This window comes from Dreissena polymorpha, chromosome 9 (genome assembly GCF_020536995.1).
Source record: "Dreissena polymorpha isolate Duluth1 chromosome 9, UMN_Dpol_1.0, whole genome shotgun sequence".
NCBI classification, from domain to species: Eukaryota; Metazoa; Mollusca; class Bivalvia; order Myida; family Dreissenidae; genus Dreissena; species Dreissena polymorpha.
This window is the reverse complement of record NC_068363.1, coordinates 41,516,769-41,531,038: the sequence shown is the minus strand read 5'-3', so window position 1 is coordinate 41,531,038 and position 14,270 is coordinate 41,516,769. Positions and strand designations below refer to the sequence as shown.

Sequence of the window (14,270 nt, the reverse complement as noted above, 5' to 3'; positions counted from 1 at the left end):
GAGGCGGAGTTATTTAGTGATTATTATTTTTTGATTGACGTCGGTCACAGAGTAAGCGTTTATCGCAGGTTTATTAACAATGAATCACAGTTGTAGCATTAATACGTAATATAAAACCGGTAAATAAAGCAGTACATTAAAGGCGGTTTCGAGCATCATCATCACACCTATTTACCGTACTGTAAACAATCATTAATTATGCGAAATTAATTGCAATTGGTGAGCAGTGTAAAATTACTAACGGCAAGTAAGTTGTAAAAAAACAAAACCCGTTAATAATTTGATGCGGTAACAAATTAAATCCAATGCATGTATATTTTATCATGTCTATTTGTAGAACTGATTTACACCGTTTTTCTACAGCCACGTGATAATAACTATTCACTATGCTTTAATACCGGTATGCCATGTAAAACCCGTGTTATAAGAAAGAGCGCGCAATTATTGCAATCGTCTGCAATGCCAAGTTCTACGCATGCAAAGCATGCTTTTTTTTTTAAACAGACGATGTGTAACTAAATATAGCCTAGCCGCTCAGTACATGCAGTATTTAAGACTTACAAATTTACCGGTACGTTTGAATAAATAATATATTGCAACTATGGAAACATATGTCAATTCAAGAATACATTGCAGAAAATTTATTTTTCAAGAATCAAGAAGCACCAGACTACGGCAAAAATTATTGGGAGAAGGGGGGGGGGGGTGGCGAATAGGAGTTACGCAAGACACATCCAATCATAGACCAGGGGATATCTGAAAGTTATAACATTGTATACCGATTATGCCAGTGCATGAACATAAATATAATTGAAAAAAACATAAAAAAACAACATGAAATTATGTGATGTCAGGTAACAAATAATTTATTTAAATGTGACTTCGTTGATAATTTAATACATTCATTGTTGATACCTATAGATTCATGATAATGATTATGTGGTTCATTGAGAAAATAATGTTATAATGTGGGTCGTCATCGTTGTGCTGAAATTTGGCTACTATTTTTTTTTCCTTAGCGCCAACCTAGATTATGTAACCTATACATGCAGCCAATTAGAGACATAGCAGGGCCCTCAATCTAACAAATCTGCCGCCGAATTTCGACAGCAGTCCCCCACCTGAAAAGTATACTTTTTTGCCCTTTAGGGGGAAAAATTCGCCCCCCCCCAAAAAAAACATGTTTTTTTTTGTTTGTTTTTTTAATAGAAAACATGTCTCATGATTATTATATCTCAATTCTATTTCAATTTAATCTTTTCAAACATACTAAATTATGAAAAATGCAATGAATATAGTGCAAACATGTACAAATGAAATAATGAGAGAGTAAGTAAAAAATTCCCCCAAAAAGGGAAACGCCGCGAAAATTCCCCCTTCTAAGGGCTGCGGACCCCTTCCCTCAAAGTAGTGTGAGGGCCCTGCATAGCATTATGTAGCCTTTACCTGCAGCCAATGAGACATAGCATTATGTAGCCTATACCTGCAGCCAACGAGAGACATAGCATTATGTAGCCAATACCTGCAGCCAATGAGAGGCATTGCATTATATAGCCTATATCTGCAATGTAGTATGTAGCCTATACCTGCAATATAGTATGTAGCCTATACCTGCAATTTAGTACAAACATCATGTAGCCTATAACTTCAGCCCTTGAGAGATATAGCATTATGAAGCCTATAACTGCAGCCATAGAGAACTACATGAATAACCGACAGTCATAATTTAAAGGAAAATAAGTATATAAGCGAACTGAAGTTGGCCACCAGAACGTCTCCCTGCCCCCCTAGCAAGAAGCAACACACAACAAGTTGTTACTATAAAAAAAAAACTCTTAAGCATGGCCAGTTATCACTACTGGGGCATTTTTGGGGCAAAGCATTTAAACATTCATAATATATACGAAATATTAATCCTTTGGGCTTTGTGGTTTCAGAGAAAACCAATGTTAAAGTGTATTTCTGCATTGTTTATACAAATGAATTGTTCCCCTGAGTGTTGCCAGTTGTGAACCCAGGGTCATGATTTGATGAAACTAAGGAGAGGTCCATTATAAATATTACATACATGTACCAAATATAACACACTGGATGTTCTACTTTCAGAGATATGTTTTTTGTGCTTATAGAGCCTAAAGTAACAATACAGAAATTTACAGAAATTAAACGTTGAAAACGGGGGCATAACTTGTGTAATATTTGATGCAGGACAAAATCACACATCCACAACTTCATACACATCCTAAAAATTATGTGTGTGATAAATATAAACATTCAAAATTATGGGTGTGAGAAACATGAAAACTCAAAATTATAGCTGTGAATAATATACACACTCATAATTATATATGTAAGAAATATAAACACACAAAATTATAGCTGTAAGAAACATAAACGCTCAAAATTATAGCTGTGAGAAATGTAAGCACTCAAAATTATGGGTGAGACAAATATAAACACTCAAAAATCAAAATAGTAAAAAAAAACTCGAAACTTCTCTTTTTGAGAGAAATAAAAACTTTAAACATTAAAGCTGTGAGAAATCGAAAATATCCAAAATTGAATCACATGAATTGTCTTTAAGGGCATTTAAATCTTAAAAGAGTCAAAATATAAAGAATTTTCCATAGCTGGCTAGGAAAGTTAGGCTAAATAAATTATTAAGCCAGGTAAAGCACTGCTGACATTTGTCTTTTGCACACTGCCTAAATGACTTGAAACATTGGATGGAAATTTCATGAAAATTATTCAAAAGACATAGGAAACAAGAGATGTGTTTGTCAGAAACACAATGCCCCCTACTGTGCTGCTTTGAAGCCATATATTTAACCTTGAAGATGACCTTGACCTTTCACCACTCAAAATGTGCAGCTCCATGAGATACACATGCATGCCAAATATCAAGTTGCTATCTTCAATATTGTAAAAGTTATTGTCAATGTTAATGTTTTCGGACAAACGGACAGACTGACTGATGGACTAAGACAGTTCAAATGATATATGCCACCCTACCTGGGGCATAAAAATGTTACACACATACTTACAAACGGCATTCCTATAGGTCCTCTTCAGCCACTCTTTAAGGGAGTAGGGGGGATTAGAAAACTACATTTTAAGTGACGGTCTTTTAACAAATAATATTTAAGTTAAACTTGTTTTTTAAATAAGAATTTTATTGTATCACTCTCAAGTACTTTAGTTTATTGTCAACAGGTCTACTAGTTATTGAACAACATCAACACCATTGGGACCATTTGCCAAGCACACAGACTGGTCAAAGCTTGGCTACAAACCTTTGAAGAGTGGGCAGAACTTCCACACATAGAGACAGCTGACCCCAGAGAACTGGCCAAGGCAGAGTTCCAGATAAAACAGGGGAATTCCACACACAAACAGGAAGAAGAAGAATGGGATGAGAAACGCTCCTGAAAAAAGAGAGCATAATATTAGCATATTTATCATTATCAGATCTGACGCATTTTCAAATTTTGAATACAACCAACATGAATATATTTAACTGCTTTTCCTTCATACGAAAGTAGAAAAATGTAGTACTTTCAGTATGAGAAAATTTGCTAGGCCAAGCAGAGAATCAAGGGCAAGCCTGATAGCAAACATATCATCGCAGGGTCTATGAGTTTAAACCAATTTCAATCATCCAACAAGAGATGTGTTTGTCAGAAACGAAATGCCCCCTAATGCGCTGCTTTTTTGTTGACCTTTTGTCCTTGAAGGATGACCTTGACCTTGACTTTTCACCACTAAAATTGTGCAGCTCCATGAGATACACATGCATGCCAAATATCAAGTTGCTATGTTCAATATTCCAAAAGTTATTGCAAAACTTTACTGTAAGGTTAAAGTTTAGGGACAGAATGACGGAATGACAGACTGACAGGCCAAAAACAATATGCCCCCAATCATTCCATCCTGGGGCATAAAAAGTTATGAAAATTTATGTTTTTTTATTTTTTGACCTTTGACCTTGAAGGTTGACCTTGACCTTTCACCACTCAAAATGTGCAGCTCCATGAGAAGTAAGTAAGAGATTGAATGGAGAAATGAAAAATATTAATATTTTTTAACCTTTGACCTTGAAATATGACCTTGACCTTTCAACACTCAAAATGTGCAGCTCCACGAGATACACATGCATGCCTAATATTAAATTGCTGTGTTCAATACTTTAAAAGTTATGAAAATTTATGTTTTTTATATTTTGACCTTTGACCTTGTTGGTTGATCTTGACCTTTCACCACTCAAAATGTGCAGCTCCACTAGAAGTCAGTAAGAGATTGAATGGAGAAATGATTTTTTCATATTTTTGACCTTTGACCTTGAAGGATGACCTTGACCTTGACATTTCACCATCAAAATGTGCAGCTCCACAAGATACACATGCATGCCAAATGTGAAGTTGCTGTGTTCAATATTTTAAAAAGTTATGATAAAACTTTAATGAAGGTTACAGTTTAAGGAAAGAAAAATACAATGATATTTGACCTTTGACCTTGAAGGATGACCTTGACCTTGACTTGCCTCTATGAGATACACATGCATGGTAAATATCAAGTTGGTATGTAAAATATTGCAAAAGTTATCAAACTTAAACCAAGGTTAAAGTTTTGGACAGACAGACAACAGACAGACAGACAGACAGACAGACAGGACAGAAACAATATACCCCCGATCTATCGATCCGGGGGCATAAAAATCATCACCATCAAAACACCCCAGGCACTAAGTTTAACTGTTAAGTCACTGTCACAAAATATGTAGAACTTAGAGTCATTGTATGTATAGTACCTCCTCCATTTTGCATCACCAGGTAAGGAAACCTCCAAAGATTTCCAACCCCAACAGAGTAGCCAATCACGGACAAGATGAACTCAATCTTGCGAGCCCACACTCCTCTCGAGTAATCACCAGACTCGGAACTCGACTCGGTTCCCTCTGTGTCATCGTCTTGCTTTGCTGGCTGGTAGCCCCCATTTTCACTCTCTGGCTCTTTGGAGTCTTTCTGAAAATACAGGCACATTCCATGGTCTTAAAAACAAGGCTTTGAAATGACAAAAGTCCTCCCACCCATAGTTTGATGTTTTTTTTTATATAGGTTAACATATGTTAATATTGTACAGAAAAACATATGCACAAATTTATGGGTTTTAAATTCCAAATATACAGGTCTGCACATTCTATAAACATAAAATAAATAAGCTTCAATGCCTTCTCACTTTCTTGTAACTGCTAACTTGTAAATTTCAAACAAGAAATAAAGTGTAACTTGACTTCGGATTAAATTGTTTTGAATTTAATACATGAGGATATCTTACAAAAAGTGCAGTTTCTGCAAAAAGTTCAACAAATGAATGCAAACAATAACAAAAACAAGGTACAACTTTATGTTGACATTAAACAAACTTTAAGCCATCTGAAATGAGTACATTCCAAGGTTGAGATGAACTTCATGATCAAAGTATAGCATCAACAGAATTATTTATATCAATACGCTAAAATCATTTTCTACAAGAAAAATGTATACAAAATATTTGAGCCATACAAACTATTTGAAGACAATTTTATGCCGATTTTAAAGCTGTTATTTGGTCAAAGTTAAAATCACAAAAGGATGCTGTTTTTTACCCCAATCCATTTCTTTAATTCCTGACAGATACTTTGACTTGCAGATATTTGGAAAAATAGCTGCTGACTGTTAAAAAAACTATTTTAAATTGTAATATTCATTTTACTGATATATTTATGTTCAGGACTTTCTCTGTTATGCAATTAACAAATTTGATTAATAATTATTAATACATGTAAGTACTATAAATTTATGTATGAAACAAAGTGTGTTTTTTAAAACCATTTATGGAATTGGGCCGGGTTCATTTGGATTGGGAAAAATTGTGGCGGTTTGACTAAAATTGGGAAATAAATGTTGTTTTTGTTTACTAAAAAATGCTTCAAAATTAAGAATCAAAGTGTTTTCTATATAATATTTACTCAGGTTCAACTTAAAAAGCTGGATGGGAGATTAAATTTACATTTTGTGTATGTTTATATCCAAAATCTTTTTTTTTTTGAAACCTTCAATTTAGGCCCAATTTGGGAAAAAAATATGTTTTTTTTATTGGGAATGGGGCCGTTTACCGGTAATGTGCCTGAATGTTAATGAAAAAACACACACTGAAGCCATCACTATATCAATATTTCAAAGTGAATTGATGCTTAAATTCATGATTTTACAGTATAAATGAGTCGCGTTCTGAGAAAACTGGGCAAAATGCATGTGCGAAAAGTGTCTTCCCAGATTAGCCTGTGCAGTTTGCACAGGCTAATCAGGGATGACACTTTACGCTGTTATGACATTTTTCATTCAAATGAAGACTTTTCTTAGCAAAAATCCAATTTATGCGGAAAGTGTCTTCCCTGATTAGCCTGTGCGGACTGCACAGGCTAATCTGGGACAGCACTTTACGCACATGCATGATGCCCAGTTTTTTTCACAATGCGACTCTAATCATATTCCAAAGACAAATCCTTGCATTTCAAAAGTACTTATGACATCAAACCTACACCTTATAATTTATTTAGAGAGATTGCCCATTATTGAACAGGGTCTTGACTGGAACATAGACAAAAAATTGTATGGTGATTTTGTTAAGAGACAGTTTAAGCAGAAATAAAAGGTATATTGTCACTGATTTGGAGAAATCTGTAAATACATGTAAGCTGTTTATATCTGGTCTTCACATCTTTGGAAATCATTTGTGCTTAAGCTGATGTTTGCAACTTATTATAGTACTTGGTGTTATCACACTGGTAAATTAACATGGCATAGGTTTCTTTATTGTTTCAGCATAAGCCACAAAGGGAATCTGAAGGTATACACTTGTACAAAGCCATAAAGGGAACCTGGAAGGAATACACTTGCACAAAGCCACAAATGGAACCTGATGGAATACACTTGCACATGAAACATGTACAATTAAATGCAACAACCAAAATAGCATTCAAAATAATAGAAACGTTGAAAATCCAAAATTTTAATAACCCTACCTTTGAAATGCAGACAACAGGACACTTCATATTTTACAATAACATTATACAGTCAGCGCTAAAAATGCATGTAGATCTACAATAGATATATATACTTAACAAGAGCACCACGCTGGGCTGCGGTTGCAGTTTTGAATAGATGAAAGCTTGTCAGAACTTTATTTTATTTTTTTATTTTTTTTAGAGGTCACAGTAAACTTGACCTTTGACCTAGTGACCCAAAAATGGGTGTGGCATGTAGAACTCATTAAGGTGCAGCTACATATGAAGTTTCAAAGTTGTAGGTTGAAGCCTTTGTCTAGTTTGATTTTAGAGCTGATAGATGTACAAAACCTTGACAAAATGTTAAGGTTTTAGCACGACGCGGACGGCGGACACGACACAACAAGCTGGCTATGACAAACCTCGGGTTTTCTCCAAAAACAGCCGAGCTAAAAATTAAAACAAGAATATCAGTGAAACTGATGGATGCTCCCCGATGATGCGCTTTGTCAATCTATGTGTTAATAACCACCTAAAAGAATCTATTATCAGCCTCTGTGACCTTGACCCCAGTGACCTCAAACCTCATCAAAAGGTAGAGGTTTATGCAAGGTATGTACATGCCAAATATGTAAGAGATCAGTAAAATAGTGTAGGTGCTATGAGAAACGGTAGCAAAAGTGTGACAGAAGTCTATTATTAGCCTTGATGACCTCGACCTTGACCCCAGTGACCTAAAACCTCATCAAAAGGTAAAGGTCCATGCAAGGTAACTGCATGCCAAATATGAAAGCGATTGGTAAAGTATTGAAGGCGCTATGAGAAACGGTAGCAAAAGTGTGAGGAAGGAAGTGGATTACTAGCCTTGTTGACCTTGACCCCAGTGACCACAAACCTCATCAAAAAGTAGAGGTCCATGCAAGGTACCTACATGCCAAATATGAAAGCAATTGGTAAAATATTAAAGGCGCTATGAGAAACGGTAGCAAAAGTGTGACGGAAGGAAGTGTAATATTAGCCTCGGTGACCTTGATCTTGACCCCAGTGACCAAAAGTGTGACGGAAGGAAGGAAGGAAGTAAGGAATAACGGAACTAAAAACTTGCAACTATATGCTCCACCGAAAATATTTTCGTGGAGCATAAAAATGCAAGCATGTGTTCTAAATTGCCGTTACAGTCACAGATGAATTGACAAAAAAACAACACTGTTCACTTTACACAATAAGAAAGAATACAAGAGAACAATACAAATAAGCAAATTAATTGATTGAAACTACAAATATAGATTATAGTTTACTACTAACACATTTTCTACCACCCTGTTCTAATAAATGAGACTTATAACACAAAGTGACCATTTCCATGTATATACTGGAAATCAGAGAGTTTAAATTGCTGTGAATATTGATTAATTTGGATAACTTCACAATTTATCAACTGTTTTCGTTGAAACAAACCCTTAAATGTCTAATGCGTGCCGATATTAACATTGAACTAGTGCATTTTTGATTAAATCCTAATTTTAACTTCTGATTTATCTATTATATTTACGTACACGGTACATCATACATAAAATTTTCTTGTGTATACCTACAATGCCATGCAAAAACCAAATGGATGATTAGTTTTTTTTAATAGACTAATAGTTGTTGATGCATCGAAATGGACGTGTTATTATCATAAAAATGTTAAGGAAATTTTTAATAAAAATTTAGTATTCATACAGGTATGTTAATTTAATTAAAAAATACTAAATATGTTAAGTTGGCAGTTGGAGGTAGCACTTAAATCTTTAGTATTGCAAGATGTGCATTGAAGGAAAACGTTCTAACCCTGATATGATTCTATGGCAGTAAAGAGTTAATATATATTTTAATCATGAATGAAAAACAAACACACACCACAAATAAGATATTTGAAATATTGTGTATGTTTTTAAAGCAATATAATATAAAGTCAAAATAATTTACGTAGGCCTACCAGATATTTCTGCCTTGGGAAAACAGGCCAATTATAAGAAAGCACCCTAGTAACGATGATTTGTTTATATATTATCTAACAGCAAAGACTAGTCACAATTACACTGATCATAAGTATTATCTGATGAAAAATAAACCTAAAAAGTAACTGTAAGTTATTAACCGAACATTAAATAATTATAGCTAGAATTTGTTTACTTCTGTTGTCCGAAAATGTTGACCGAAATTTAGATCCATTTGACGTCTAATGGTGAATAGAAACAAACAGCAGAATTACCTTCCTCTTTATTAAACTGTCGAATTTACAAAATCCCATTTCGTTGTAATAAACACTCGAAAAGGGCACGCTGATAAAGGGCTGTTCCTATTTCGCAACGGATGTTCTACTTAAAGTTTAGTACATTAGTATTATTCGTTCGTGTGTATAAGTCGGGTCCAAACTGGTTGACTCTGGTCATTGATTACAAGATGGTATTCTTTCAACGATGACTGGTTAACTCTGGTCATTGATTACAAGATGATATTCTTTTAACGATATTTAGTTACGTTAACATTAGTTATTTGCAATCTGACGAAGTTTTCAAATATTTCTTTAAAAAGTCATTATGATTACGTGAACAATCTGAATTGGGTATATTTTAAAGTCAAGTATTGTAGTATAAGTTTTTGATAATATTCAGTTAGTGATTAAAAAACCTACTGTACATAGATCATTGCGCTTCGCAATTTATTTGACAGACTCTTTTAACTTTATGTAGTAATGTTTTTTAACGTGAGTATTATTACCAACAAATTCCACACAAGACAAAACGCTAAAGTGCTATTTTTATTTCATAATATTTAATAATTTCCATATAATATTTTCCGGTACGCATGCCTGCTAGTCTCATTTATAAGACGCGCAAAGAATTTCCAGGTCAACGACATTCTTTTCCATCTTCAGCATAGCTTTAGGTCAAAACTGTCATGCGAGACACAGCTCATAGGACTTGTAGAGGACTTATCCAGGAACCTTATTAATGGTCAACAAACAGATTGAATACTCCTGGATTTCTCGAAAGCGTTTGACAAGGTCAATCACATGAAGTTACTCTACAAACTGCACCAACACGGCATCCAAGATAGCACATAACAATGGGTCAAATCTTTCCTTATAGGTCGACTTCAGTCTGTCTTGGTAAATGGTGACAATTCAGACGAGGTTCCAGTCACATCAGGTGTCCCTCAGGGCTCTGTTCTCGGCCCTTTCCTCTTCTTGCTTTACATAAACGATCTGCCAGAAAACATAGTGTCACAGGTCCGGTTATTTGCTGATGACACTGCTGTCTTTATCACGGTCAACAATCCCACTTAACAAAATACCCTGCAAGAAGATCTAGATCGGCTACAAAAATTGGAACACTCTTGGGATATGGAATTTAATCCTTCCAAGTGTACGGTTATGAACATCACCAGGTCAAAACATCCCTACAAATCCACTCACACACTCCACGGTCATACCCTTGAAACAGTTAGTGATGCTAAATACTTGGGTGTTAGCATCACATCTGACCTCAGCTGGAATAAACACATAAACCAGGTTACCGCAACAGCCATTCAAACACTTAACTTCATCAAACGAAACATTTCCATAAAACACCCACGCATTAGAGAATTTGCCTTCAAAACCCTTGTCCGCCCACAACTTGAGTACAGTAGCTCAGTATGGAGCCCCCACACACAACACAGCACCAACAAGATCGAGATGGTCCAACGCAGGGCCGCTCGATGGGTTACAAATGACTTCTCATATCACAACAGTGTCACACACATGCTAGACAAATTAGGGTGACGTTCACTTGAGAACAGAAGCTATGACTCCCGGCTATAATGTTCTATAAAATTGTCCACGGACTGGTTGCTGTACCAATGCCTCAATACATCACTCCTTCGACCCGGCTCACTAGACATCTGCACCCTCTTTCATTCAGACAAATCCCCACTTCAAGCAACTTCTATAAATTTTCCTTCTCCAGCAACTATTGTCCTATGGAACTCTCTACTAGCCAATATTGTACAGGCACCTAACCTGGACCAGTTTAGACAGGGGGTGACCAAACTAGACCACAGTTTCTAAGCAGGTTGGCTGTTTTTAACCTTTTATTTGTATATTTCTTCTTTTAAATAACACTATCACCTTTTTTATATGTCTCACAAATGCATTATGTATTGCTTTTTATCTCCTATACACTTCTTCCTTAATTTCCTAGCACTGACACGCGCCTGCGTGTAATGCTAATTGTTGGCGACTAGCAGTATATATAGATAGAATTTAGAGATACTATTTATAAGGGCTAAATTCTTTGGAACTAAATATTACCAATATAAAAAGTAGCTTAATATTTGAGAGCGTCAACAAGTTGGACAAACATGCCTGCTATTATTTCTATATATAAAGTTACTTTCTTATGTTTCAAAAGCGCGCAATAGTAAAGTTAACGTGACACAGGAGCGTGTTCTTTTTACTAGCCATTACTCTTGCAATGTTATTTGCCGCACCTGTTTTAAAAATTAGACACCACATCCGAATAAGCATTTTAATAACGGCGACAAGTAACCGCATTGACAAGTGTTAACATTGATCCGGCGATTGTTATCCTCTCGCTTTTAAAAGCGTGGGGATATTGTATTGATCTCCGATTTCTGTCCGTCCGTTCGGCCATGTGCTATCTCCTCCTACACTATTACAAAGACCTAGAATAAATTAAACAAGGTGTGTGGCTTTAAGACAAATTTACCAACATTTTGAGTGCAATCATATATATAATTAACGCCTAGGTCTTTGCCTATTAGCACTAGAACCTTGAAACTTACACTCATAATAGCTATGAGCATTTTTGCGACGGTGACGGCGACCGAATTTTACTAACAACATGCGACGCACACGATAATAACTTTTGACCCAGGGGTCAGATCAAAATTCCGTCGCCGTCACCGTCGCACATATGCTCATATCTACCATGTATGTAAGTTTCAAGGTTCTAGTGCTAATAGTGTAGGGGGAGATAGTGGAGAATCACGCCCACCCAAAATTTTGTCTCTTATGGCAACACGATCTATATCGACCATCGATGTCCACATTACCCGCCCCAGGGCCATTTATAAAGGTAAAGGCAGCTTGGTTCCCGTCCTCTTTTTAATTTATCGAGAGGTCCAGGGGTGCAACTTCCTCGTACCCCCAATTTTTTTTCTTACCCACATTTTTTCATACCCATTTTTTTACGTACCCATTTATTTCGTACCCAATATTTTTCGTATCTTTTTTTTCGTACCCTATTTTTTAATTCGTACCCACATTTTTTCGTATCCAATTTTTTCGTACCAAATGTTTTTCATACCCATTTTTTTGTTCGAACCTAAATATTTTTTCGTACCCAATCGACTTCAAATTAAAACTGAACATCTATGCGGCGTGGAGATACGCGTCGGCCTCTGCCGCGCCATTTTTCTAGTTTTTATGTTTACAACTGTTTGTCAATATGCCCCCCACCACAAAAAAATAAAAATAAATAATAATAAATAATATAAATAAAATAAAACTAACTAAATAATATGAGTATGCGACAAGGGGAAATCGCATTCGAAAGTTTGATTATTTCATGAATTGTACCCATGATAAAATCGTGTTATGTGCATGAACCCTTAGTTTTAATTCAAAAAATGTAAAATAACAACGTTATTACAAACAATTAAGATTATGACGTTCAAAAAGCACATTACCGGTACTTCGTTTCCCCTTCCTCCCTTTGCATCTGAGTTAAGCAGGACGGATTTTAATTAAGCTATGTAGACATAGATACGCCCGGACAACTATGTGAGGGAAAAACTCACATGCGAACAACGCTAGCCATTTTGACAGAATAATTTCGAGACAACAGGCATTCAATTACATCTTCTTCCTTTAACAATTCAAAATTGTACCGACAGCTACACCGATATTTCCATTTTCTACCTGGATATCGCTGTGGGTGATAAACTTAGTTCGAACATTCAAATACAATTTTCTATTTTACGATGGAAATGACAACATTAATTTTTAATATGTTGACAATTTATGAATAAAACGTCGATTTTTAAGTGATTAACAAATATAACCAGAAATCGCTTTAAAATTTCAGGAGGGTTATATCGGCGACAAATATGGTCTATAGTTTGTAAAGTCGATATTTGGAAATATTTGCACGACAAAAAATGTAACCTACAAGGCAACAACAAATCATGACAATAAAATAAAGCATAATGTTTCAGATGGTGCATTTAAATCAACATAATTTATATGCCGTTCTTGTGACATTGGTCTGGTAAATAAAAGACTGCGTCAGCATGAATAAACCACAATGGGAATCCGAAGGAATACGCTTGCACAAAGCCACAAAGGGAAACTGAAGGAATACACTTGCACAAAGCCACAAATGGAACCGTTAGGAATACACTTGCACAAAGTCACAAAGGGAACCTGAACGGATACACTTGCACAAAGCCACAAAGGGAATCTGAAGGAATACACTTGCACAAAGTCACAAAGGGAATCTGAAGGAATACGCTTGCACAAAGTCACAAAGGGAATCTGAAGGAATACACTTGCACAAAGCCACAAAGGGAACCTGAACGGATACACTTGCACAAAGTCACAAAGGGAATCTGAAGGAATACACTTGCACAAAGTCACAAAGGGAATCTTTAGGAATACGCTTGCACAAAGCCACAAAGGGAATCTGAAGGAATACACTTGCACAAAGTCACAAAGGGAATCTGAAGGAATACACTTGCCCAAAGTCACAAAGGGAATCTGAAGTAATACGCTTGCACAAAGCCACAAAGGGAACCTGAACGGATACACTTACACAAAGTCACAATGGAAACCGTAAGGGATACACTTGCACAAAGCCACAAAGGGAACCTGAAGGAATACATTTGCACAAAGCCACAAAGGGACTCTGAAGGGATACACTTGCACAAAGCCACACAGGGAATCTGAGGGATACACTTGCACTAAGCCACGAAGGGAACCTTAAGAGATACACTTGCACAAAGCCACAAAGGGAACATGAAGGAATACACTTGCACAAAGCCACGAAGGAAACCTGAAGAGATACCAGGTACGCTTGCACAAAGCCACAAAGGGAATCTGAAGGAATACACTTTCACAAAGCCACAAAGGGAACCGTAAGGAATGCACTTGCACAAAGCCACAAAGGGAACCTGA

General features: G+C 36.0%; 1 protein-coding gene across 3 annotated transcripts in view; it reads right to left on the bottom strand.

Annotated features, from left to right (window-relative positions):
- LOC127844970 (sodium- and chloride-dependent glycine transporter 1-like) overlaps nt 1-9,453 on the bottom strand; it is a 53,192-nt gene extending 43,739 nt beyond the window's left edge. The window contains exons 1-3 of one of the 3 annotated variants that reach the window (XM_052375567.1): nt 9,303-9,453; nt 4,808-5,021; nt 3,294-3,425 (exon numbers count right to left, since the gene is read on the bottom strand). In XM_052375567.1, coding sequence (XP_052231527.1) covers nt 3,294-3,425; nt 4,808-5,021; nt 9,303-9,341 — 385 coding nt within the window. In that variant the 5' untranslated portion in view covers nt 9,342-9,453. Of the gene's footprint in view, nt 1-3,293; nt 3,426-4,807; nt 5,022-7,063; nt 7,109-9,223 lie in introns of those variants that run through there. The other 2 variants (XM_052375568.1, XM_052375569.1) reach the window with 2 other exon arrangements.
- Between the last annotated feature and the right edge of the window lie 4,817 nt (nt 9,454-14,270).